General features: G+C 39.3%; 1 protein-coding gene across 17 annotated transcripts in view; it reads right to left on the reverse strand.

The window, feature by feature from the left end:
• Sel1l2 (SEL1L2 adaptor subunit of SYVN1 ubiquitin ligase) overlaps window positions 1-26,801 on the reverse strand; it is a 137,808-nt gene that overhangs the window by 107,762 nt on the left and 3,245 nt on the right. For 7 of the 17 annotated variants that reach the window (XM_076570736.1, XM_076570735.1, XM_042276352.2 and 4 more), the window contains exon 2: window positions 25,395-25,513. The exons of 1 other annotated variant lie outside the window; for it this stretch is intronic. In XM_076570736.1, the coding sequence (XP_076426851.1) occupies window positions 25,395-25,458 (64 nt within the window). In that variant the 5' untranslated portion in view covers window positions 25,459-25,513. Of the gene's footprint in view, window positions 1-23,145; window positions 23,305-25,394; window positions 25,514-26,801 lie in introns of those variants that run through there. 9 more of the 17 variants (XM_076570737.1, XM_076570738.1, XM_042276351.2 and 6 more) reach the window with 4 other exon arrangements.

Here is a 26,801-nt window from a genome sequence, read left to right on the forward strand (position 1 = left end):
TTTTACCGGGGTTACAGTTAAGAGACCGTCTTGAGTCTCAGAAGAGACTTTGGACTTTTAAACGATTTTGAGACTGAGACAAACTATGGGGAGTTTTGAAGTTGGACTAAATGCATTTTGTGTTATGATACGGCCACAGGCCTATGGCGGACAGGGAGTGGAATGTGGTGATTTGAATGAGAAAGGCCCCATTAGCTTATAAATTTTCATGCTTAGTTTCTAGTTGATGAACCGTTTTTGCAAAGTATTAGGAGGTGTGATCTTGTCGGAGAAGATGTGTCATTGAAAGGGGAATTTGAGGCTTCAAAAGCCCATGCCAGGTCCTGTGTGTCTCTCTCTTTGCCTACAGATTAGGATATACAGCTCTCAGCTGCTGCTCCAGCGCCATGCCTGTCTGCCTTCCACCATGACAATCATGGACTAACCCTCTAAAATAGTAAGCAAGTCCCTAATTAAATGTTTTCTTTTATAAGAAAAGAAAAGAAAAGGAAAGTAAAGAAAAGAAAAACACAAGTTATAGGAGCATCCATCCAGATAGGCATAGAGGCTGATGGAGATGAGACACAGGAAGGCATCTAGTTGATGGAGATGAGACACAGGAAGGCGTCTAGGTTGATGGAGATGAGACACGCCAAACAAGGGCAGTTCTAAAATCTGGGAACAAGTCTGGAGAGCAAATCTGGCTGAAAATAAATGAATAGAGACATTCAGAAAAATCTAAGTTACCAGAAACAGGCTGATGACTGGTGAGACAGTGTGGTGAGAAGTGTAAAGATGGGCTGCATGAGAGTCCAGAGAAAACTCCCCCAAAGGGACGTTTTGTGGCGATGGAAATTCAGCTTTCTGAGGAAAGTGGAGCGTAAATCAACCTCTTTTCATTTTGTGCCTGCATTCATATGATAGCTGCCTCACAGATTTAGTCATGATTGATCTAATTTTAATCTAATTTACACGTACCCTCAGAATAATTCCCCCTCTACACACACATATCCACTTAAAAATCCATTAAGTCCTTGTTGCATAAAACACGAAATCCCTCAGTTGACCTCTAGTTTCCTCCATTATCAGTTTTAACCCCATATTCATAGCTCCCTCTAAATCCAAATAATCCCCACTTCATTTGTTACTGGTTCCACCTTTGAAAGTTTTCTTCTTCCATTTATATAATATCAACATTTTCTATTGAAAATTATTGAAAATTTCCCTTAAAAAGCCATGTGTCTTTATGCATTTGATTTGTGAGCCACTTAACTTTGGATATCACCAAGAATGATGCTCAGAAAGAGTATGTCCTATCTCAACTGTATAAACCTGGGTAAGTTCTTTAAAATATCTGAGCCTCAGTTTCCTATCAGCTGGGAACACCTGCCTTCCCTTTAAATTGTCTATCCACCCCTTAGAGTACACTCATAGAACAGAGTAGAATCTAAATGTGAAAGTGTCTGCTGAAGGCGAGTATTGAATTCAAGGCAGCAAAATAATAAATATCAATTCTCTTCTCCTTTCCCAGTGACCCACCATTAAAAAAAAATCCTGTGCTGGAGATCAAACTCAAGCCTGCCTTGTGCCAACTGGGCCAGTGCTCCACCACTGAGCTACACAGCCAGTGTCTGGAAGACCTGTCTTGTACACGTGGAATTAGCATTTGCACAGACAGCATTGTGCCCTCCTTGACTTAAAATGAAGAAGTCTTACTTTGTAAGCAGGGGAGGCACCCGAAGCCCAGGTGTCCACTTTGTTTCAGCTTTTATTCTCCCCATCTCAGTGGCTTCCACCTTCCCCTTAAGCCCCTGGCCTCACTGATGTACCACATCTAAAGCTACAGGCCTTTTCAACAGAAATTTAATCGTAAGTATCAACAGCAACAAAAACATCATTAACGGAGGTCTGGTTACAGTACATGGACTGCTTTCTCCGTGACCTGGACTCACTCCTTCTCTAGCAGAATTTCACAAGACTCTTTACCCTCTTTCTGATAGGAGGAAGTACCATCTTCCTGTCCACTCCAGGAGTGAGATTCTCCTCGACATCTAGTTCTGTGACTCTGCTACTCACAAGGCCAGCCAGCGCCCTTTCTCTTTCTCAGGTCTCTTGCAGGATTAAGTGATGCTTATTTTCAACCTTCAGACATGACTACATTATCTAGATATTCATCACAATAGTGCACTAGCTGTAGCTTCTACACCGGGGAAGTTGCTCATCTAAGAGGCATCTCTTTTTGTCTTCTCTCTACAGGGGTGATTTATATAATAAGGACACCCACATAACCAGACCAGACTTGGAAGTAATCAAGGACTATGAACACAGATATTAAAGAAATTGATACTGGTAATAAAAAGACTGTGATAATGAAAATGCTAGTACTATAATAAATTTGTTGAAGGATAAATACATTTAATGCAGTAACTATAGAATTGATAATGGACTACTGATGGAGTTATTTCAGTTAGTACAGTAATATGCTGGGCGTTTCAAAACAGTCTATAATTTAATGTTGGTATCTGAGAATGGTATTTTAGAAACTTTTTCTCCTCCACTGGTTTCTTCAAGTACAAAAATGATAAAATTTCCATAGAATAAACTTATTGGGAAAATAGGCTAATAGTGAATGAATAGTACTTTTATTTATTTTGATTCATATGCATTTTAATTGAATAGAAAAGGCTAAATAATTCCCTGCTGAAGGTTTTCCTTCCAGAAGACTAATTGCTCACTGTACTTGCCAGTAAAGAGTGTAACAGCAAACCTGCAAAAATACTTGGACAATGTATACGATGTACCTGTCATAGTTCCTAATATATAGGAAGTGCTTACTGAATGTTAGTTTTTTAAATTCTTGCCTAGAGGAGAAGTAACTTGATAGGAATATAAATTACATATGGGAAAATATGGTGGAGATGTTAACTGGTACTTTTCCCCTGATGTTTCCTTGTACTGGAATCCTTTTCTTTATTCAGCCTGGGAGTTGTTCGTTGCTTTAAAAAATAAACTTGTTGCAGTAGAAAGATCTAGATGTGACTATAGAATGTATCAAACATAGCATCAAGGTAACAGCAAGTCTTTCCGGGAGCCATGCCCCAAATCAGAGAAGACCTGCTCAACTAGGAGAGAGGAGTGAGGTGGACTAGAAGCAGAGAGTCGTTTCCACGATGATAGCCTGAAATTGAGGTTAAATAGACATTCGATTCCATTATTAACAATTTAAGAAAGTCATATGTACTTAGTTTACTGTGCATTACGAATCTGAAGGCTTTGTTAATGGTGAGTGTAAAATGTGGCCCGTGCTCTAGGAATGGGGCAAGAGAGCTTTTAAGTGGAGACACTGGTGGTTTACTTGAAAAGGTGAAACTTGGCAGTTGAGAATTTACAGTTCCAGGTTTAAATGGAATGGAAACACCTAAGCTGTGTGTGTCAGTGCCACCAATGAGAAGTGACAGAGGTAGGATTAAAAGTGAGTTAGATAGCGTGGCTATCCTCCTATTACCTGTGTGGAATACCCTGAGGCACTTGGTTGCAGTCCACCATGACCCAGTCAGCTCTCTGAGCTCGGCCTAAATAGAGGACTTGATTCCTCCTGCTGTGCTTCCTGCTCTTTGCCTGGCCTTATTTGGAAGCTGTCCCTGAGCCTGGATGCCGGACTTATCTTAAGTATGACCTTTGACAGAGTTCCCTACAAATGCTCTCCCCCTTCTGCCCATATGATAATCAGGTAGTGTGCTCCAGCTGTATGGTAAGACCATGCTGCCAAATGCAAATTAGGTGATGCCCCACCTTCTGTTTCCATCACACTCACAGGCTGTACAAAGGTTGGAATGCTGCCTCTGCATCTCCAGGAAGAGGGAGACCCCAAATACCTGTAAGATCCGTGATCCTGAACTAAATCATTACCCAAGTCAGCTTCTCTTCTCAATTTTCTGCCAGTCAAGGGGATTGTCACATAATCAAGTTTGAAATCTTAGGTAAAACTTTTTTTTTTTTTTTTTTTAAATCAGCATCTCACCCTGTCTGGCCTGGAACTGTGTCCTGTGGTGGTAATCTAATTGTACTGAATTATTATTTTGATTGTATGTTAATAAATAAAGTTGTCTGGGAGTCAGAGCTATTAGAGCCATAGCAAGAGTGTGGCGGTGGTGGCACACGCCTTTAATCCCATAAGATCTCTGTGTGTTCAGGGATACAGTCAGCATTGGAGACATATGCCTTTAAGACCTAGGGGGCTGTACATTCAGACAGTGACGAGGCAGTCATGTGTTTGGGTTTACAACCAATGAGAAGGCAGAACAACATACTATAAAAAAACGAACCGACAGGAAGTAGGTCTCTTTTCGCGAAGCTGGGACAGCAGGAGGAAGGGTGAGATTTTAGCTCTGAGCTCTGACTTCTCGGCTCTCTCTTTTACATTGTTTCTGTGTTTCTTATTTAATAAGACCGTTGGTTACATCTACAAATGGCGCCCAACGTGTTGGCAAAAGTTTCTACCTAAAACCTGAGAAAAGATTCTAAAACGGAGCTAAAAACAGCTTCCTAATTGTCTCTCTCAAATGAGCGGCAGCCTGCCGGTTTGAGCTACTGGCGGGTTCCTAGCATGCGAGCTCTATCTGCAGTATGGCAGGAATGAGGCCTCTGCAAGTGGCACATTAAGCTGCGTGGTGGATTTAGCCTTTGCTAGTACAAAACAAAAAGAGGTTTCTGGGCTACACGCTGCTTTGATAAGAAGCATAGACCCACTATTTCTGAGAGTTGATGGCTCGCAGAGCTGGCGGAAAATGTACCACCGCCATGTTGGGAAGCTGAAGTGGGCGGAGCCAGCAGCCACAGTGCTAAGAAGGCTGCAGTTTAAAGCAATAGGCTCAAGGTAATATAAAACATAAGCCACATAAAAATGGCTACCACACAGAGAATCTGGATTATGTTCTCTTTGATATCCGTAACTGAAGAGAAACATTTGATTGCAAAAACTGTTGAGTTATGCCAAAATGTATATTTTAAAGTTACCTTGACTTCAAAATTTGGATATAAGGATATGTTGCTTTGGAAAGGAGGTTCTGCTTTTGTTTCTACAGAAAGCCAGAGGCTATGGATTTGTTCCAGATTAAGATACATCAGGTTTGACCAGCCAAGACCACCTGAAAGGTCTCTGATGACACCATGGCCCAGATGATCCAACATCTAGAATCATTTCAAGGCAACTGGCTCAGATGATACAGTCTCACGGACTACTCCATGATCCTAAAATTTTCTTTGTGTCCCCATAAGATACAGCGCCCCCCTCCAGCAGGAAGTAGTAAGAGAAGCTACGCCCAAATTCCCAAATATACCAAGCTGGCTTTGGAGTTGTATAAAAGTTAAAACCTTCCTTTTAAAAAAAAGAAAGGGGAAGTGCTGTGGGATGGTCTATATGTCAAATTGCTCTGATTGGTCAATAAATAAAACACTGGTTGGCCAGTGGCCAGGCAGGAAGTAGGTGGGACAAGGAGAGAGGAGAATTCTGGGAAGTGGAAGGCTGAGGCGGAGAGACACTGCAGCCGCCGCCATGACCAGCAGCATGTGAAGACGCTGGTAAGCCACCAGCCACGTGGCAAAGTATAGATTTATGGAAATGGATTAATTTAAGCTATAAGAACAGTTAGCAAGAAGCCTGCCACGGTCATACAGTTTGTAAGCAATATAAGTCTCTGTGTTTACTTGGTTGGGTCTGAGCGGCTGTGGGACTGGCGGGTGACAGAGATTTGTCCTGACTGTGGGCAAGGCAGGAAAACTCCAGCTACAAATGGTGCCCAACGTATCCTCGAATCAACAGGACAAAATGGACAGACAGATCACGAAACAAGGTACTACTGATTCTTGCCAAAACAAGTGTGGTTATGGCTTTATCAAAAGGCATCTTCTGAGGCCAGGACAATATGGCCCCATCCCTGAAGTGGCCTTCGCATCCGGAAAAGGTACAGTGCCCTTTTCTTCGAAGGCAGCTTAACAGGCAGAGGGCCGATGGATTCTGTTGTACAATGGAACAGCAGCTGAAAGCTCATGCCTCTCAAAAGTAGACTGGCATTTAATAGAGGGATGTGGAGAAGAAGGGGATGCTGAGATGAAGCCATATATACACAGCCAAGAAGAATGGACAGCTGAATTAAAAAACTGTCAACAATTTCCAGAATTTAAAATCCTGAATCATGACAGGACACTAGTGGAATTCAGGTGTTTCTGGTACGTGGACTGCTCTCACCCAATGTGAGGTTGAACTGTTGACCTTGTGTACATCCTACTTCACAAATGAGTCTGTCAGATACACTAAGCCTATAGGCTGAAGATGATGCCCCAACACTGCAGAGAAACCTCAGGTGACTGCCCAGGCAGCTGGCTGTTTCTGTCAACTCACAACATTTTTTGGAAGTTGCTTACATGCACTTCCTGTTTTTTATTTTTGTTAGCTAATTATTCCCTTCTTGGGTCTCTGAGGGAGTTGAAGATTAGTTAGTTATGGTTGAAGATTAGTTAGTTATATTTGAACATTAATTAGGATAGAAAGTACATTAGATACATCTTGGAATTACCAAAATAGGATAGATAATGGAATTATTTTCTCTGATTTGTCAAATACCTGTTTAGGTATTTATTACTTGTATATATTGTATATAGTTATTGTACTTTTGTATATAGTTTTTCTTTTGTTAGTTATAACCTTTTGCTTTTTTTCTTTTTATTAAAATAGAAAAGGGGAAATGTGGTGGTAATCTAATTGTACTGAATTATTATTTTGATTGTATGTTAATAAATAAAGTTGTCTGGGAGTCAGAGCTATTAGAGCCATAGCAAGAGTGTGGCGGTGGTGGCACACGCCTTTAATCCCATAAGATCTCTGTGTGTTCAGGGATACAGTCAGCATTGGAGACATATGCCTTTAAGACCTAGGGGGCTGTACATTCAGACAGTGACGAGGCAGTCATGTGTTTGGGTTTACAACCAATGAGAAGGCAGAACAACATACTATAAAAAAACGAACCGACAGGAAGTAGGTCTCTTTTCGCGAAGCTGGGACAGCAGGAGGAAGGGTGAGATTTTAGCTCTGAGCTCTGACTTCTCGGCTCTCTCTTTTACATTGTTTCTGTGTTTCTTATTTAATAAGACGGTTGGTTACATCTACAGTGTCCCCAAAGTGACATTGAACTTGTGGCAGTCTTCCTCAGCCCCCTGAGTACTGGGGTTGTAGGCCTGAGCCACCAAGCCCGAACTGAATACTATTTTATTTATTCCATACCAACATCCTCATAGCAAAAAAAAACAAACAAACAAACAAACAAACAAACAAACAAAAAAACAAAAACTATTTTCTCTGGATAGTACAGTTGTGTGCGGAGACTGGAGGGAGTCGTTCTGAGAACTAAATGAAATCATGAATGTACAAGTGCTTGACCTGGGCTAGGCATTCAGTAGTACAGATGGATCTTATTTTTCCAAACCATGTTATTTCCTACAGTATCCTGCTCTTACTGAAGTGGTATGACCTCCACCTCCACACCCCATCTATTCTTATGCTTACTCTGGGGACTTCCTTAAGTTTGGAATGTTTTCCCCTTCTTTTCCTGATGTGCAAAGGCTAATCATCCTCCCAGGACACGTCTGTCCTCTTTCAACATTGGAGCTGGGTGCCCCACCCCATCTTATACTCTTAATCCATCTTTGTGAAGTGACTAAATGCATTTATTGTCCTACCTCCTAGGGCTTGATTGACTTAAATGGTCCTTCCCTTTTAGGCACTTCTCCAGATTTATGCTGTGTGTCACTCATGGCAGCACCCAACCATGTACTGAGTACAATATTTATATTTCTTATTTGTCCTTCCTAGTTTCACTAATGGACTTTTCATCCATATTGCTCCAACACTAGAACATCATAAAAAATTTGGGGGGGATGGACTTACTAAGTTTAGGGCACTTTCAAAAGTTTACACGTATTCGTGTATGTCTGACTGATTACTAGTGACTGAACTAAGAGAGGTAATTATTTCTGATAACGTGATGTCAATGAATTTCCCTGAGTATTTTAAGAAGTTGTTTCATTAATTTCTTTTTCTTTTTATATTTTCATAGTATTGGGGATTGAATCCAGGGCCTTGTGCAGTCTACCATTGAGCTACAGCCCCAAACCGGTTTCAGAGCAGGTTTAGAACCCACTGAACTCTGTGACTTGTGTCCTTTTACTCTCAGGGAGTCCCTCTCTGATGCTGAGGAAGCCATGTGGATGAGCGGTAGTAAGACTGCAGGATTCAGAACTTTGCAATCCTTGTCCTAGTTCCCTTTGCAAATGGTTGTAGTGAGGCAGAAGGCTCACCCCGTCTTGGCTCCTCCAGTTACCTAGACAACTGTAGATAGCATCATGTAGTGTCATTGGTATTGCTATAACGTACCTTAGAGTAATTGAAAGTGTTGTTTGAATAACAATGATGAGTGTTAATTAAAAAAGCAGAAATTTAAATATAGGTATTTCTCATTCAGTATTACCAAATTAATTAATACTGGGAATAACCATGTGGAACATCCTGAGAGTTTTTGCATTTTATATTTTACATACATATATAAAATTAAATATGTGCTCTTAGAAATATAGTGACCTTTGTACTATAAATACTGAGGTAATGTTTAACATACATTGAACATGGAGATAAATTAGTGTTTATATATAGAAATGCTTTGTCAATTAATTTGTTCTTAAAGATTTCTGATGTGTTATATAAATAAAATCCAGAATAAACAGTAAACAAATGAACAATACAATTTCAGGCTTGCAAGAGAGTTGTTTCCACGGTGCTACCATTTAATAGCCAATGTGGACAGAAACTCTTGATGTCTTCATTCTGCTTTTATAAGCAATATTGCAATGGGTAAGATGGACAAAAACAAATGGATTTTTATTACATTTTATTTATTTTGATGTGTGTGAGCCTGGCAGGCACTTGGAAAAGTCAGAGGACAACTTGAAAGAGTCTGTTCTCTCCTTCCATCATGTGGGTTCCAGGGATTTAACTTAGTTGGCCAGAGTTGGCTGGCAATTGCCTTTGTCCACTGAACCATCTCACTGGCCCAGCAATGGTCTTTCTTCATTGGATAGTGTGTTTGAGTATTAATAGCTAAAGCCCAGTTGGCATTCCCAAAATGCTATTCTGCTTTCTACTTCCATATGTGGAATATTCAAATATTCATGCCCCTCACTTCAGTTGACACTTTTTAATTCGGTGCCAATGTGTGGAGACACTAGTGGCTCATTGTTCTTTGTCATTTGCACACTCACAGGTCAAATACCCGGGAGAGCCTTTGTTTGCTTTCCCACACAACTGACAGATCATTTGCTTATCTTTCTATCAGATAAAAAGAATCCTCCCAGATCTCATATTTGTATACTGTGTATGTATTTGCTTTCTATATTTGTAATCCATCTGAGATTTTTATTGTGATTGGTATGAATTGGAATGTTTCTCTTTTAGCATTCATTACTGTCTATTTCTTATGCATAGAATCGAAAAATTCCCTTTTAGACATTATTTCCCCATCATGTATTGGTTTGCTTTTAAACTTTGCCCTATTTTCTTGGTTTATTTGTTTGTTCTTCTGCCAGTACTCTGATTACTGTAATTTTATAATTGCATGATTTAATATCTGTTTATGAAGGAACATTTCTATGTACAGATGTATGTACACATGTGCATGCACACACACACTCATCCTTAGTGTTCCTCTTTTTTTTTTCTGAATTCTAAGACTTTTATTTCCTAGGTGAATTTTAGAGAAAAAATTTAAATTAGTTAAAAACCCGTTGATACTTTCATTATTAATGCATTGTATTTTTATGTTAGTTTACGAAACTCTGGCATATTTAGATTGATGTTCATTCAAGATATATTAATTTATCTATATCTTCTATTTAATTTTTTCAGTAAAATATCATTTTCCTTCATATATATTGTTGTATCTTCTTCAAGCTTATCCTGAGGTTTTTAAAAATATAGTTACTATGGAAGGACTTTAAAATGAGCTGTGGGTGTTAAATTTTTTAAAATGTATTTATTTACTTTTTGTGTTTTAGTGCTTTGTCTGCATGATGACTCTCCATCATGTGCATGCCTGGTTCCTAAGGAAATAAGAACTGGGGTTGCAGAGGGTTGTGTGGATGCTGAGAATGGAACCCAGGTCCTTTGGAATAGCAGTCAGTGCTCTAACCGCTGAGCCATCTTTCCAGCCCCAGATTGTTACATTTTTTTAAAAAATAAAATAAACTTTTATTTAGATTTGTCACGCCTTAAATGTTTCTTTGGTAACTATTGATTTGTTTACTTTCCTCTCAGATTCATGTTTTATTTTGCCGGAACACAGTTTACAGCAATTATTTCCACTAGGGTTTATGGGAAATCAATTTTCTGAATCCATTTAGCTTAGAAATTGTTTTACTTTGCCATTATACTTGTCTGATAGTCTGTCAAATTATAGATTCTAAATGCAAAACAGTTTTCGCCTCAGCACTTAGGATATTTCTCCACTTTCTCTTATATTTATGTTACTTAGTACATTTTAAGCCATCATGATACTTTTTGTCTATAAATAATTTCACCCCCTCCCTTCTTATCCCCCCTCACAGAATCTTACTATGTCAACCAGGCAAATCTGCTGCCTCAGCCTTCTGAGTCCCAGCTCCCAGTGACTCACTGAGTGTAGCCTCTTTAGCAGCTTTTATGATGTCTTATTACCAGTGAAGCACTAAAATTTACACTGTGTTCTAGCAGTGGGCTATTCTATTTTTCTTGGTCTTATTGTTGGCACTCAATGAAACTTCATTTAAAATTGTCAGATCTCTGAAGTTTTATTTCTTTATTTTTCCTCTCAGTTCTAGTTATTCAGCCTGGAAATCGATCACAGGGCATTGTGACTTTTGTATTCATTCTCTGAGCTTTTTAACCTTTCTATCATTTCCCAGGCAGTTTGAGCTGCGAGCCAAAAGACTTGGAGCCTCTGGATTACTCTTCAGCTCTGTCTGGGTTAACATTTGGTCTAGAGTCTTTGACTTTTATTATCATACACTTCAACTTTGAAATAAATATATCATCTTTTGTTTCATGAAAGCCTCCTCTTGCTTTGTGGATACAAATATCTTTAAATACAGAGTATGCCATTGCTTTACGTTTATGTAGGTTGTTTGTTTCTTTGCAACACTGAGTTATGTATGACCCTAGTCCTCATTTTATGTTTTAAAGTTTCCAAATGTGTGCACCTTTTCTGTTTCCTCCAATATTATCGAGGTGTATGTATGGGTATGTATGTTTGTTGTGTCTGTGCATGCATGTGTCTGTGGAGGTTGATGCTTCTTTTCATGAAGTTTTCATGAAGGAACAGGACCTTCCTGAATGTCACCGGCCCTTTGCAGCAGTTCCCTGTATCTCTGCCTCAATGCTCACCCTTATGGTCCCAGCATGAACCAAAGGAGTGCTTTATTCAGTTGTCTCACTGTGAGGGGATTAGTTCCAGAAACCCCCTCAGATACTGAACTCTGAGAATGCTAAATCCTTTACATAAAATTGTGAAGTGTCAGCAGTAACAGCAGATATACAATTTTCTCAAGTTCTTGAAATCATTTTGCGATTACTTATGATATCTATTGCAGTTATATACATTATAACTATACTATACATTAGTAGTTATACAATGTCACTTAGGGAATATTTGACAAGAAAAAAGGGATTTATACATTTTCAATAAAGATACACCTATCCTCCAATATTTTTCATGAGTGATTGGCTGGATCTCCAAAGCCTGCTATGGATATGGAAGCCTGGTTACACTTAGTTATTTTTACTATGTCCTATAAACTGCCTGTGAGTGGCCACTAGAGTGGAGATTGTCTTTCCACAGAAAGCACATAAATCTACTCCTCCTAGGTGCTCTAGGCACTAACAATATAACACTATCTTAGACCTAAGAGTTCTAGGATTCAGTGCCTGAGGAGTGCTGTGGAGTAATCATTCTGTACATTGTGAGAATATATGTCACTATAATTGGTTTAATAAACAAGCTGACTGGCCAATAGCTGAACAGGATAAAGTTAGGCAGGAAAGCCAAACTGAGAATGATAGGATGAGAAAGGGCATAGTTAGAGGAGTCAACAGTCAGATGGAGAACTAGTCGGACATACAAAATGGGATAGAGGTAAAAGGCATAAGCCTTGGGGCAGCACATAGATTAATAGAAATGGGTTAAATTGTAAGAGTTAGTTAGTAACAAGCATGAGCTATTGGCTGAGCATTTATAATTTATATTAAGCCTCTGAGTGATTATTTGGGAGCAGGTAGGAGGGACAGGAAACTTCTGCCTACAGGGGAGGGCAATAGGTTGTGGGACCTCAGAAAGGTTGGCCTGTGATAACAGCTTCTAGAGATGTATTCTTTTGTCCTTTTCTTTTTCTTCCTGCTCTGACTGTACCAAGTGTAACAACTCCCTGCCTTTGAGAAGAGGGAATTTGCTGTTGACATTTAAAAGGTTTCCTGTTTGGCTTCTTCCCTTGGGCAGATCTTGAATATTAGATTCTCGGTTCTTTTCTTTTTAAGATCATTAAAAACAAAGTAGACGCTCTTCTGACTCAGAAAAAAAAAGGCCCTTTGATGTTCACATGCAGGGCTGAGGTGGGGAATGCACGTCCTGGGGCTGCTTGGGTGCTCTCTGCTTACTTTCCTGGACTCTGATTTTTTCTTAAATTTTGAAACTGTAGGTCTTTTAAATTGTGTCCAGTAGCTTCTGTGCTTTTATAGTTTGTTGCTAGGTGCATTTTATCTACCTGATTATGAAATTCATGGGTAAACAGGATGAAGGTAGAAACAACCATTAAGAGTGAGTTAACCCAGACCCAGAAAGACAAATGCCACATGTTTTCTCTCATTTGATGATGTTAGTGTTGAATCTATAGATGTGTGTTCCATTTTGAATACTCACAGAGGTCAGGAAATTAATAAGGGGCCAAGGGTATAGTTCAATGGAGACATAGCACAGTGTATTTATAAACAGTTAAAAGGGGATAATGTTACAGGAAGGGTTTATGAGAATAAGTATGAGAGGGCAGAGTAGATTAGGGAATACAAGAAGGATAATTAACACTAAAGACATTAAAAAATCATATGGAGGCCTACTATTGTAGAAGCTTCCTGAAAATACATATGTAAAAATATATAAAAAATTTAAATAGAGCTACCCTATAATGGGGCAATAATGTTCCTACTAGACATCATGGGATAGCAAATGAAAAGTCTGGCTGCCAGAATGGGTTATCAGCTTTGTAGTTGTTTGTCAGCAAGGTCCAACAGACCCTTGAACATTGTAGGCTATTGCCAATGCTCTTGGTTACCCCCAGAATGTTACAGTGAGATCTTATTGGTTAAGTTACCATACACTTGAATTATGAACACAGGGAAATCAAGCTGGTACTCATCTGGAAGTTTCAGCTCTCCTGGCTAACTTTCATAGTGCTAGAATGTTCTGTGCATGCTTTTGGAGGAGAAAAAGAGCTATCAGTCTTACCCATCTGTGAACACTGCAAGCTATAACAATGACTAGCCTGGAAAGATATGTCCACCTGTGTAGTAGTGGCAAGACCATCACAGGAGTAACCAATCATGTCTGGTTGGATTTAAGGTTCAGTACAGAAGCTGAACCCATACCTGAATACATCAATGGGCCCAAGAACCTGTGGTTAAATAGGTCATAGGGTCTAGAGAGTAACCTATCATTATTACCCTGATAAATGGACATAGTATTAAACTGACTGCTAGAGATATCCATAGATTAGTAAATCTTATTGGGAAAGCAATTTTCTTCTTTGCAGTAAATGACAGTTAACACAGAGACCCACAACTAATTAAGGTCTAAATAAAAGTCTGAAATATTCAGACCTAAACAACTCTTCTATATCATACCCCTACCTCCCGAGGCTCAGGTATGAGGAAAGAGGGGGTAGAAAGATGGTAAGAGCCATAGGGGTAGATGACTACAAAGAAAGTGTTTTCTGGACACAGCAGGAAAGTTGAAAGTATGAGATCACAGCGCTTGAGACAGCATGCATAAGACCCGCACACACTCAGGCCAGACAGAATTGCAGCATGGAGAAGGGAGATGGAGGACACGAGGCTTCATCTCGGCTAAGGAGCTACTGGCAGTTGCTAGCTGGTGGGAGAGAGTTCGTTTTCTTTAAGGGTGTTTCTCCTGGTGGTGAGCCACCCTCCAGTGAAGGCCACACATCCAACAGTACATGAACAACACAAACCGTATTTGGCCCTTAAAATAAAATAAAATAAAATAATAAAATAAAATAAAATAAAATAAAATAAAATAAAGTCACTGGCTGGGCGTGGTGGTGCATGCCTTTAACCCCAGCACCCAGGAAGCAAAGGAAGGTAGATTTCTGTGAGTTTGAGGCCAGCTTGGTCTACAAATCAAGTTCCAGAACATCTAGGGCTATTACACAGAGAAACCCTTCCTCAAAAAGCCAAAAGAACAAAAACAAACAACCCCCCCCCCAAATAAAAACAAAATAAAAAAAAAACAAAAAGACCTCAAACCATGGCAATCAAATGCACTAAAAATCACTTCCAGTTTCCAGATCCCTAAACCTCCCAGTACAATTGTTCTGTAATCTTGTTTCTCAGTCTGTGGGGGAGGGCTTAAAGGAGAGTTTAATTTGTTGATTTTTTTCAGAAGAGACTTGCTATGTAGAACAGGTTGGCCCTGAACTCTCCAGCCTCCTGTTTGAATCTATTAAGCTCCCAGACTACCACAGGCACCACCACATCCAGTTTAAAGTAGCTTTAAGAAAACAAATTCTATTTCCCATCATAAGATAGCTAAGACTAGAAAAATCATAAGTGGAGGACTCCAGTTAAATAACAAAAATCAGTTTTCAAAGGGGAAAATGCTACTTTTGGAGTTTATGTACTCATCATATTGCCAAAACATCTGGTTGAAAAGAAAATAACCATTCTCCAGGCTGAGTGTTCTGTATGAAGGCAAACATATGCACACTATATTCTAAAGTATTTGGGTGATTGAATGTTTTATTTTTCATCTCACTTTTTGGTAAGATGTAGAAACAGCCTGAGGCGAGTCACTATGATAATGAGGCAAACACCCCGAGCAGTCCTTTGGAGAACATAAACTGAGAGCAAACAGGTGACACACAGGCAAAGAGCACTGGGCCTTAGAAATGCCACACTTCAAGGTTCTAAAATGCCTGTGAGTTTAGAAAAATCAAAATATTGATGTGACTTACTCCTGTGGGTTTTGTGAATGCATTTTACAAATCTCAGAGTTACCATTAGTTTTGCAAAAGCTTGAGAGTATGCGCTGTTGTGTTTTCTTAATATTTAAAAAGATGTATAAGTGCTTTTGCCTACATGAATGTGTATGCACTATACGCGTGCTGTTCCTTGGAACTGAGTTACAGATGGCTCGTTCTTCTACAAAAACATCAAGTGCTCATGACTGGTTGAGCCATCTCTCTAGAGCATGCCCCACCACCTTTTTGGGGAAGGTCTTGATGTAATATCCCAGACTGGCCTTGAACTTGATACATATAGCCCAAGTTGGTCTCAAATTTCGAAGCCGTCTATTGGGATTATGGACACATAATATTGTATGCTGTCATATTTAACACAGCCAACTGATTTTAACAAAGGTGACAAAACATTCAATGAGAAGATGTCATAAAAATTGACACAGGGAAAACTACACACACACACACACACACACACACACACACACACACACACACACACATGCATAAGCATGAGAGCTTACCTAATAACATAAACATTAAGTGAAAATGCTTTAAAGACTTACATATAGACCACATAGATCAGAAACTGTAAAAGTATTACCATAAGACACAGAGGACAAGATTGATGGAGTTGAGTAGTGATTTCTTGGCTATGACCCCGAGAGTATAGGAACAAAAGTGAGATAGGCAAAGGAGACAGAGTCAGAATAAAAACAAAAAGCATGTCCACAAAGGAAACAACGGAGCGATGGGGGGGGGGGGAGGGAATGTTTGTAAGCCATGCACATGTTCCCAATGTGCGATTGTTCACTGACAATAATACTAAGAGGCAGGCAGATGCTGCCTTCTTGTACTCTTTAAGCTTAGCCTCTGTGTGAGAGGTGTTGGTGCATCTCCCCTTTTTCTAGATGAGGTGGCAAGGCTGCTTGTTTGCTGAGCTCTGAGTCCTTTGAGACCTGTGATATTGCCCTTTTCAATTAGGATAATGAAAAGTGTGGGTAGCTGAGCTGTTGTTAACTTTATATTGTTCTAACTATAGAAATGAATGACAGTGAGAAACAGGAACTCAGGTCCTGGATGCTCTTGTGCTAAACTACTGATTTTCTTGGCCTTGGTACCTCTTAGTACCTCATAGTACCCTAAGTCAGAAGAAAATATTTCATTTACTTTCCTTTTCTAAGCCATTTACTTTAGCATCACTATTCATTTTTCCCATTATAATAAATATTTTATTCTGAGGCTTAATCAAAGGGGAAAACAGTCCCTATAATTGTTCTAGAATTCTCCTTAGGTGAATGTAAAATCAAGGGTAATCATATAGTTGTGGCCCAATCTGTATGTTACCATCTTAACATGGTAAAATCAAAGTGTAATGAACAAGTGGAAAAAATGCATACAAAGGCAGGCTGGCAAAGCGTAGATGAGTGAACAAGGACAGACTGGTTTGTTTTTCCTTGTAAACTAGAGTAGGGAACCTGAAGCGGGAAAACAAGAACCAAAACAGTGAGAGCAAGGGATGATTTTATGGATGAATCAAGCTTTTTAGCACTAGCCTGAAGAGCAGCTGCCTTAGCCCAGACTAGCCACTTCCCTGGGCCTCTGTGGACCTGTAATCAATAAACGATCTATTGAGCTATCACACCTGACCTTCGAAGTGCCACAATTCAGGAAGACCTCTGTAATCACTCCCGTCTCTCTTTTCTTTCCTTTTCAGCGGACTGAAATCTTGGTTCTGTCCTGGCTTCTGCCTATAATTTTCCAGGAAATATAAGGATTGCCCAGAATTTCACGAAATTCAGCGGTCTCTTTTCAGCCCCTATCTTAGCAGCCCTGTCTTGCTGATATCTTAGCAGCCCTTTCTTGCTGATACTTGTCATTACTGGCCACTCACCCTCAACTTCTGTGCCACTGTTCTCTCTTTCCCTTGTCAACCCGCTGTCTTCCCAGTGTCCACTGCGACTCTAAGCTGCCAAGGTTATTTTTCTAAACAAGTAAGTTTATGAGTAAACCATTAAAATACTCCCCATTGGTCACAGGGTCAGCTCAATTTTTATAGCCTGTCACATTCTCTGTCTGCCTCTTCAGCCTCATCCATTGCTGTGTTCCTTTTTATGTCCTATACCACAGTAAATGGATGCCCTTGGTAGATGGCACTCTCTTATCCTCTGTGTCTTTCCTCTTTAGCTCTGCCCTGCAATGTTCTTGCTCTCTCTCTCTCTCTCCTGATCATTCACTAACCTTTCAAGGCTAGGTTTACGCCATTTGGTTTATGAAGCCTTCCTGACCACTCCATGCACCAACGTAATGGACCTTTCCCACAGTTGTATAATACAGTACTCTGTAAATACTTGTAAGATCCACAGCACTTTGCTGTTTGTTAATTTATTTTTGTTTTTCCTTTAAGACTCTAAGCTGCTCAAGAATAAGGTCTGTGTAGTAGATGCTTTTGTATCCTCATTACTCTGGCACATAACTTGCATTAAATACTTTTTCTTCTATTATTCAGTGGTTTTTAGATTATTTGTGTAATTGTTAGTGCATTCAAATTTTATTTCATTATTATTTGTGGGACTAAGAATCAAATCTCAGGCTTAGCGCATGCTAGGAAAAGTGCTTTACTTCTGAGCTGCCTCTCACCGTGAATTTGTTTTGCTTTTGAAATGGCATCTCAAAATTGTTTGTCTAGGTTGGTGTTTAACTTATGAATCTCCCACTCAGCCTCTTGTGTAGTTGTGGTTGTAAGCACATACTTCTCATATTAATTTAAAAGTATTTTTATTAACTCCAGAAAAATCATGTTCTTCCAGCTGGATTTTCCTAAACTCTCCATATTTCAGACTCTATGGTAAGTTATAATGCACTTTCAGCCTCTGAGAATTTGACTCTTTTGAGGCTTTTAGGTCCATAAAACTGTAAAACATACAGTTTTCTGTGGTGATATTTTATCTGTATCCCCCAATAAAATTTATCTGAGGATCAGAGGAAAAAGCCAACCACTATATTAAGCATAGAAGTCAGGCAATGGCAGCACACGCATTTAATCCTATCATTGAGAGGCAGGGATCTGTTTGGATCTCTGAGTTCAAGGCCACACTGGGAACGCATGGCAGCACACGCCTTAAATTCCAACACTAGTTAACCACAAAGGTTTGGAGGTCTGTACAGACAGACAGGAAGTGACAGAGATGGGCAAGAAGAGGAAGTGATGTAGCTGGACAGAGCGAGCAAATGAGATAACAGAACTAAAAGGCATATAGGCCTGGGTATACAGCAAATAGGTCTCTTTTGAAGCTGAGAGTCAATAAGGTGAGGTTGACTTATGGCTTTTCCTATTTCTCTGATCTCTCAGGTTTTCACCTCAATAATCTGGCTCTAGGTATTTTTTTATTTAATAAGACCATTTAGCAATTTGTCTACAGTTTTCTATGCCTAGTTCCTTTTGCTTAGCATAATGTTTTCATGACTTATCCATATTGTGCTCAGTAATATTTCATTGTATAGATACAACATATTTTATTTATATGTTCTTCAGTTGATAGGCATTTGGATTTGTCTTATTTCCCTTTCCTGTCCATAATGGCAGGGGAATCAAGGTTGCAGGTTTGATGCAGCTGGGTACCCTGCACCCCCAATCAGAAGCTAAAAGGAATGGATACCTGCTGCTGCTCAGCTCCTTTTCTCCATTTTTTTAATAGCTCAGAATCCCAGCCAGGCAATGGCTCCCACCACAATTAATGTAGTCAAGATAGTTTCCCCCAGGCATACTATCTACAGGATTCTAAATTCCGTAAAGTTACAACAACACAACTACAACTGTACCCCTTGTCATCTGAATGACACTCAAATGCATTGCTCCACCTCCTGTTCCCAGAGGCTTATGACCAAGTTATACTATAAAATGCATTCAGTGCAACTTAAAAAGTCCCCACCATCTTTAACAGTTCCAACTCTTTAAAAGTCCAGAGTTTCTTAGCTGTGAATTTCTACAAAATAAAAACCAAGTTACATAATTCCAACATATAATGGCACAGAGTAAACATTTCTATTCTAAAAGATAAGAATCTAGGCATAGCAAGGAATGATCAGACCAAAGCAAGACCAAAATTCATCAGGGACAATAGCAAATCCTGCTGCTCTATGTTTAGCATCTGGAAAACATGATGAAATTGGCCAGGTTCTAACTCTGCCTGTAACACACATAGCCTTTCTCTTGGTCTAGCTCTCTGCAACACCTGCAACTGTTCTTGACGTACACTCCATGGGCCTGGCATCTCCAACTTCTTGTGGTGTCTATTGCAACTTAGGCTTCATTTTCACAGCTTCACTCAATGGCCTTGCAAGGCCCCCTTGCAAGGACTCCAAACTTTATACACGTTGCCTGGCCTATCTGAAGCTGTGGAGAAAATCTCTGTAACCCTCTCGCTCTTGAGTCTTTCATGTCTTCAAAATCAGTACCACATGGACGACACTGCCAAGATTTTCTGTAGCTCAGGATGGAGTCTGTCACCCATGAACCACGGTTGTACCAGATTCTGTGTGCAGACCCTGGGGAAACACTCTCCCAGGCAGCTGCTTCTGAGGATTGGAAAACTCCCTAAGCTGGATTGTCAGTCCGTGACTTCTTTCATAATAAGTTTGTATCATTGCGAGTTGGAGCCTTTTCTGTGTGAGGTCATTCCCTCAAGACACCTTTCCTAGTGTGCCAGTGCAGTCTGTAACTGTTGCTTATTGACGGGGATACTGGCCACATATGTTGAGGCGCTCTGTCTGGATCAGGCCACATGGGTTTGAGCTTATGTGGCAAACATATGAATACTGGTTGAATATTGATAGATATCTCCAGTAGAACTGCTAGTGACACATCTCGTCAGGTGTGCAACAAGGCAACACAGCTCCATTTCTTACTATAGCCTTTTAAATGGTTGAGATGTAGTTTCTCCTGAATTTTCATTTCCTTAACAACCTTAATGCAAAATATCTTTCATGTGTGGGGCCACTTGGACATCTTGTTTGTAAAAATCTCCATTAAATTCCTTTACCTATTTAAAAAGTGAGTCATTTGTTGTTTTGCTGCTGTCCAAGTCCTGAACTCTTACTGGGTGTGACTTGTCATTTCCCCCCCCCCCAATTCTCTGGTGATCTTCTTTGAAACAGAAACATTTTTAACTGGTGTCCAGTGTACTTTTTTTCTTCTTTTTGCTTATGCTTTTCGTGGCAAAGGTAGGCTGTTGTTATCTCATCTGGGGTCAGGAAGACTTACTTCCCTGTTTAGAGTTTTAAAGTTTAGCTTCCATTTATGTCTTTTATCCAATTAGAATTAATTTGTGTATATGATAAGAGGTGGGGTCCAATTTCTTCTTGTGTCCACAGCAAGGACTTTTAATACAATGGCAAGAGTAACATTCTTGTCTTATTTTTTATTTCAGGGAAAACACTTTAACCTTTCATCATTTACTGTATTACCTGTGGACAATTTTTTAGATGTTAGGTTATTGTTGCCTGGGGGGCCAGCCTCCAGCAGCACAGGGCTCAAAGAGAATCCATGGAGTTGGTGCACTAGACTTTTCTATCTGAGGAGATTAGGGAAAAAGACACTCACACTCTCTCTTGATGGTTTCCATTTTTATTCTTCTTGTGTATTTTCTATTCCTTATTTTCCTGGTGATTTCCTTCTCTCATTCTTGATGTTTTCCTTCTAATTTTATCTTTATTCTTGATATTTTCCTTCTAATTCTGTCTTTAGTCTTCCTTATCCTTTCATTCTTGATGTTTTCCTTATAATTTTATCTTTAGTCTTCCTTATCCTTTCATTCTTGATGTTTTCCTTCTAACTCCCTCAATGTTTTCTTTGTAATTTTCTCATTCTTGATGTTTTCCTTCTAACTTATTTTAACTCTACCTTTATTCTTTCCCTTCCAGCTTATATACTCCAGCAAAATTTTTCAGGCAATATAAAAATTACAATGTGGTTACATTCTGTTTTTCAAGTGAATGATTACAATGAATACAAATAAAAAACAGTATGTTTTCCATATCCCTTACATGATTAAACATTTTACATATTATAGGTGAAAAACAAATTATCCCCAAGAACCCACGTACACTCACACTCAAGCAACTTGTTATAGATTAACAGAGCTTAAGCAAGCAAGATATTCTTTTACTGGCAGGCTGCATTTTGCGGTTACAAAGAAAGGACCAATCACTTTATTACTTATCTTGAAAGGTAATCTTATAAGGTATCTTAAAGGAATCACAAACCTAAACTTTTATTCATGAAAGTCAGCTCTACTTTAAATCTTTAGTGTGTATACCCACTCATCAATAGTTTTTTTATATCAGAAGATTGAGGGCCGAAATTGATATAAAAAATTAATCATCACCTTGGTCATTAACTAATCCTAGCAAGGAAAGCACATCAACTAATGATAATTGGGCTGCTTTGTTCTTGTTCCCTGACCTTAATGAGTTCCTCATTCAACTATATGCCTTTCTAAAACTTTAGATTGTCTTTGTGAGTTTTTCACCTCAAAACTATTTAACAAAACATTTTAGTCTAACTTTGAGTTATTTTCAAAGCTTTTGTTTCAGCTATGATGCACTTCCAAACCTGTGAACACATTTCTCAACATCAAGGTTAAAAGAATTTAAACTAGCTGGACTACTGGGACTCAATTGTTTTTCTTAAACATTAACTAAGCCACAGTCTATGTGGTTCCTCAATAGAAACTCATGTGTTATAGCTGTGTGATACTTCCTTGTTTTATTTTTAATCATCAAAACTCTATTTAAATTAACATTATTATTATCAATCAGACAGTACAACTTAGGAAGGAATTATCTTCATAATAATCCACAGGTAAAAATATCCAGTAGATCTCATGGATATTTCCATGAGATAAGCACACTACCTTATAGGCAGTGGGGATCTCCCCACACTCATTCATACCCTGTCAGATATTAGAGAAAGATGGCAGTAGCAAACATGTAAAGGCACAGCAGAAGCAAAAGACATTCTGGAGTCTGTGGTCTTTGGGCCTTGCCTATCTGAGATTCACCCATCAGGGTTTTTCTTCCTGGTGGGCTGACACCCTGAAGTTAACTGCCACCTGCTAGTCCTCTGACATGGCCACTGGCATTAGGTTTTTCCTTAGGTTCAGGGAGATCTGATTTAGTTTATTGAGTGTTTTTAATTACAAGTGTGTTCTATTTTGTCAGGTGCTATTTCTGCATTAATTGGGATGGACATGTGGTCTTTGATTTTATTCTATTATGTGATGTATAACATTACTTAAATTTTCAGCAAGTAAACTAACCTTAAATTTCTGGGTCAAATCCAAATAAATATTCCTTGTATTGACTCTTTTATGACTAAATTATATGAGTATTTCATAAAATGAATGCAAGAAATGGGCAAGGAAGCAAGATAAAATAACTTCCTTCTTTAGCTAGTGACTATGTAGGTAATATTGAAGCTTTGGAAATAAAATTGTCTTTTTATAATGTATTGAAAGGAATATAAGTCTACAGGACTTTTCTACTCTTTGAATCCTGTAGTTTCCCTTTAAAGTTGTATATTTGACTTAACAATCTGACCCAAATAGCTCTGCTTTACAAAGATCACCTTAATGCTTTCCTTAGATTCCCCCTCCTTCTCTCCCTACCTGCCCCTCCCCCCCACCCTTCTTCAGCCAGCATTGTCCCAAGTAAGTTCTTGTTTAAAATTGTTAATTGGGAAGTTGGTGAAGTTCCTTCTGATTTTGTAGCTGGCTTAAGCTCTTGGCACCTTTAGAGTGAAGACAAGAGACATTTATAGAGAACTGTAAGGACAGAAACACTCACTTTTAGTTGTGACCTCAATAATGATCAAGATCTCTACTAACAAAGCCATGGGCTTCATCTCTAAGCAGCTCCTTTTCACTGTAACACAGGCAGAACTAGGTGGCTGGCCCACAAGCTTCCTCTTCTTAGGTCTGTGGGATTCAGGATTCAGTTGCTAAGCAACCATTTCCTTACTCTTTGGCCAATGGGCTTCTTGGTAGTTCCTTTGAAGTTGGAATGAAGCCAGATGCTTGGAGAGAACAGGCTATGGGAAGGGACCATATCTAGTCTGCCACCCCTTTGGCTAAAGATAAAGGCCAAGCTTGAAATAAGTAGAGATGACTTCCTAATACAGAAGGGGCTGCTATGAGTCTAGTGTGTATGTTTCTATACTAAGTTCTACTATGTTCAGGGTTGCTGGTGATTCTATCTTTTATGTTACCTCTAGAGACATATATTATCCATTTTTTTTTGTAGTATATGGGGATGCCTGAGGCTGCATAACTTTATGGGTTTGTTTTAGTTCACAGTCCTTGAATGTGAAAATATCTGGTTAATAAAGTCCAGACATAATATAGGGTATCACATGGCAGCAAGGACAGGGGTCCATCTGTATATGTGCATCTCTTCTAGTCTCTTCCTTTTTGGGTTACAATTTTTAATTTACTTTCTAGAAGGTGGGCACACATATGCCATGATACACATGTGGAGGTCAGAGAACAACTTGTGAGAGTCAGTTTTCTCCTTCCTGTGGGATTGAATTCAGGTTGTTGGGCTTGGTGACAGGGACCATTACCTACTGAGCCATCTTGCTGGCCTGTTCTTCCCCTTCTTATAAAGCCACCACATTCAATCATGGGGCCTCAATTCTATTGACCAGATCTAATTCTAATCATCTCCAAAATGTTCTAAGATCAAGTTACCAACACTCTTCAATACCTCATAATGGGGGTTAAATCTTAACACACGGAGCCTTGCAAGGGACATACAAGCTATATCCAAACCACAGCAAGGTGCCATTAAGTATCTGAGCTAATCTGACATCAACCCGCAGCTAAGGCACCCTTAGGCTATGGCAGATAAGAAGACTATGGGCCAAATTTGTTTTGTTCCCAAATGAGTGTTCAAGGCAAAGAGTGGAAATATTAAGATAACTATAAGGTAGAACAGGTTGAGAAATTATACCTAAAGAATACACAACTTTCACATCATGTCCAGGTAATTACTTCAGAAAGACTATTGTCATGGATTTTTAAATCACTCCCTTTGTTAGTTTCCATTGCTATAGTAACAAATCATCATAAATGTAGAGGGTTAAATTGATACTTGTTCTTTTTCAGTTCTTGGGGCCAGAGATCCGAAATAATAGTTAGAGGCATAGTTTCTTTTGGAGGCACTAGGGAAGAATACACTCCTCCCCTACTCCCCTCTTTTGTTTTTTATGTTGTTGTGCTGGTAATTGAACTCAGGATCTTTGGATTGCCAGGCAAGGGCTCTACTGCTAAGCCAGAACTTAACCCAGAATATATTCTTTTTATTTGTTCATTCTATTTATGTGTATGGGTGTTGCATTTGTTTATCTGTACCACATGTATGCCTTTGAAAGTCAGAGGTTATTGGCTCCCCAGCACTGGAGATGGAGGTGTTGTAGCTGTTGATATCTAAACACAGGTCTTCTGCAATAGCAGGAAGCATTTTTTTTTTTTTTTGTTTCTTGTAACAGGATTGCTCTGTGTTGCCCTAGTTGTTCTGGAACTCTCTCGTTAGACCAGGCTGGCCTCGAACTCACAGAGATCACCTGCCTCTGCCTCTCAAGTGCTGGGATTAAAGGCGTTTCACTCCCCACCCAAGGCACAGTAAGCATTCTTAATTACTGAGCCATCTCTCTGCCCACAGAATACATTTTTTTTTTTTTTTGAGACAGGGTTTCTCTGTGTAGCTTTGCGCCTTTCCTGGAACTCGCTTTGGAGACCAGGCTGGCCTCGAACTCACAGAGATCCGCCTGCCTCTGCCTCCCGAGTGCTGGGATTAAAGGCGTGTGCCACCACCACCCGGCTCAGAATACATTCTTTAATCTTCAATTTTCAGTTTGTAGTGGCTGCTAGCATTCAGTGACTTGTATTTACATTCAGTCTCTGTTCAGTGGTCACTTTCTTTTTTGTGTAGTTATGTGCTCCTTAATGATTGAGATACATTATGAGAAATTTGTCACTATACAAATATTATAGAATTTACTTCACAACCATAAATAGGATGGACCAATTACTCACCCTCACCTCCTGATGCAGTCAGCAGACAGTGTAAACATAAAATGTATGCAGCTGCTGTAAGCATGACATGGTATACTTTTGACAGTAAACTTCATTTTTTATAAGTAGAGAAATAGACTCTAAAAATGTTAAAAAAATAGAGAAAAGTTAATACATTAACCTGTAACAGTCACTTAGTATTCTGTATATATATATGCAATACACTATACGCAATTGTATGTGCTATCCTTTTATACAACAATATGTTTACAACAGCATCACTAGAGTCAGATGAGTAATGCATTGTGTTATGAGGTTACAATGACTCTGATGTCACTAGACAATTAGAACTCTACAGACCCACTATAATTTTATGGCAATACCATCATATACGTGGTTCATTGTTGGAAAATGTTATTATTCACTGACTGACTAGCTGGACCTGTCTCCTTTCTGTAATCACAATTGAAAAACTGATAAACTATCAAAGTGCTTTATATGAAAATAAAGGATCACTTAAGGCAGAGACAGAGAAACTAAGAGTAGAGGTCAAGTGGGAATCAAGGAAGGTTTGATGAAGAATGATATTGTTTGGATGGTTTTTGTTGTTGTTTTCTTGTTTGTAGAAGTCTCAGTAGGTAGCCCAGGATGCTATAAAACTTAGTCTTTTTGTCTCAGTCTCCTGTGTGCGGGGACTGCAGGTATATACCATCAATGCCAGACCCACAAAAATGATGCTAAAGTGGTATCTAAAAGAGAATAAGTCATTACACAAATCATGGTTCAGACACAGTGTCAATATGGAAAAAGGTCATGTGGTGAGGACAAGGTATGTTCAAGCAAATGAAAAGTTATAAATGCTGGTATAGCTAGAGCCACAGATTGGGGGTAGGAGTGAGGGACAGAGAATGGCATAAGCCTGGATTGGCGGGAGACGGTTACTCCAATCTTGATGACTGTACTAGTTAACTTAGGGCAGCCAAAATAAAATCCCATAGAATAGGGCTTAAGTAACAGGAAGTTAAATTTCTCACTCTTGTGGAGGCTGAGAGTCTGAGATTAGTGCTCCAGCATGCTAGGGTTCTGTTGTTGGTCCTCTTCTTGACTTGAAGATACCAACTTTCTTTGTTTTTTATATGGTGGAGAAAGAATAGGGGAGGGAGGAAAGCCAAGATGTCCCTCCTATTAAAAGTGATGTCCTAAACCATATTATTTCCAGATACAACCACATTGCACGGAAAGACTCTAAAACATAAACGCTGAGATGGGTGGGACACAATTGAGTCCTTAGCAAAGGCCAACGGAAGTTACTTAATTTACACCAATGAGATAATATGATCATATTTGACAAGATAATCCGAGATGAGGTAGGTGTACAGAATTGGCAAAAGGGCAGATGTGAACATGGAGGCTAGTGAGGAAGTGTTT

Source organism: Peromyscus maniculatus, chromosome 4 (genome assembly GCF_049852395.1).
Source record: "Peromyscus maniculatus bairdii isolate BWxNUB_F1_BW_parent chromosome 4, HU_Pman_BW_mat_3.1, whole genome shotgun sequence".
Classification (NCBI taxonomy): domain Eukaryota; kingdom Metazoa; phylum Chordata; class Mammalia; order Rodentia; family Cricetidae; genus Peromyscus; species Peromyscus maniculatus.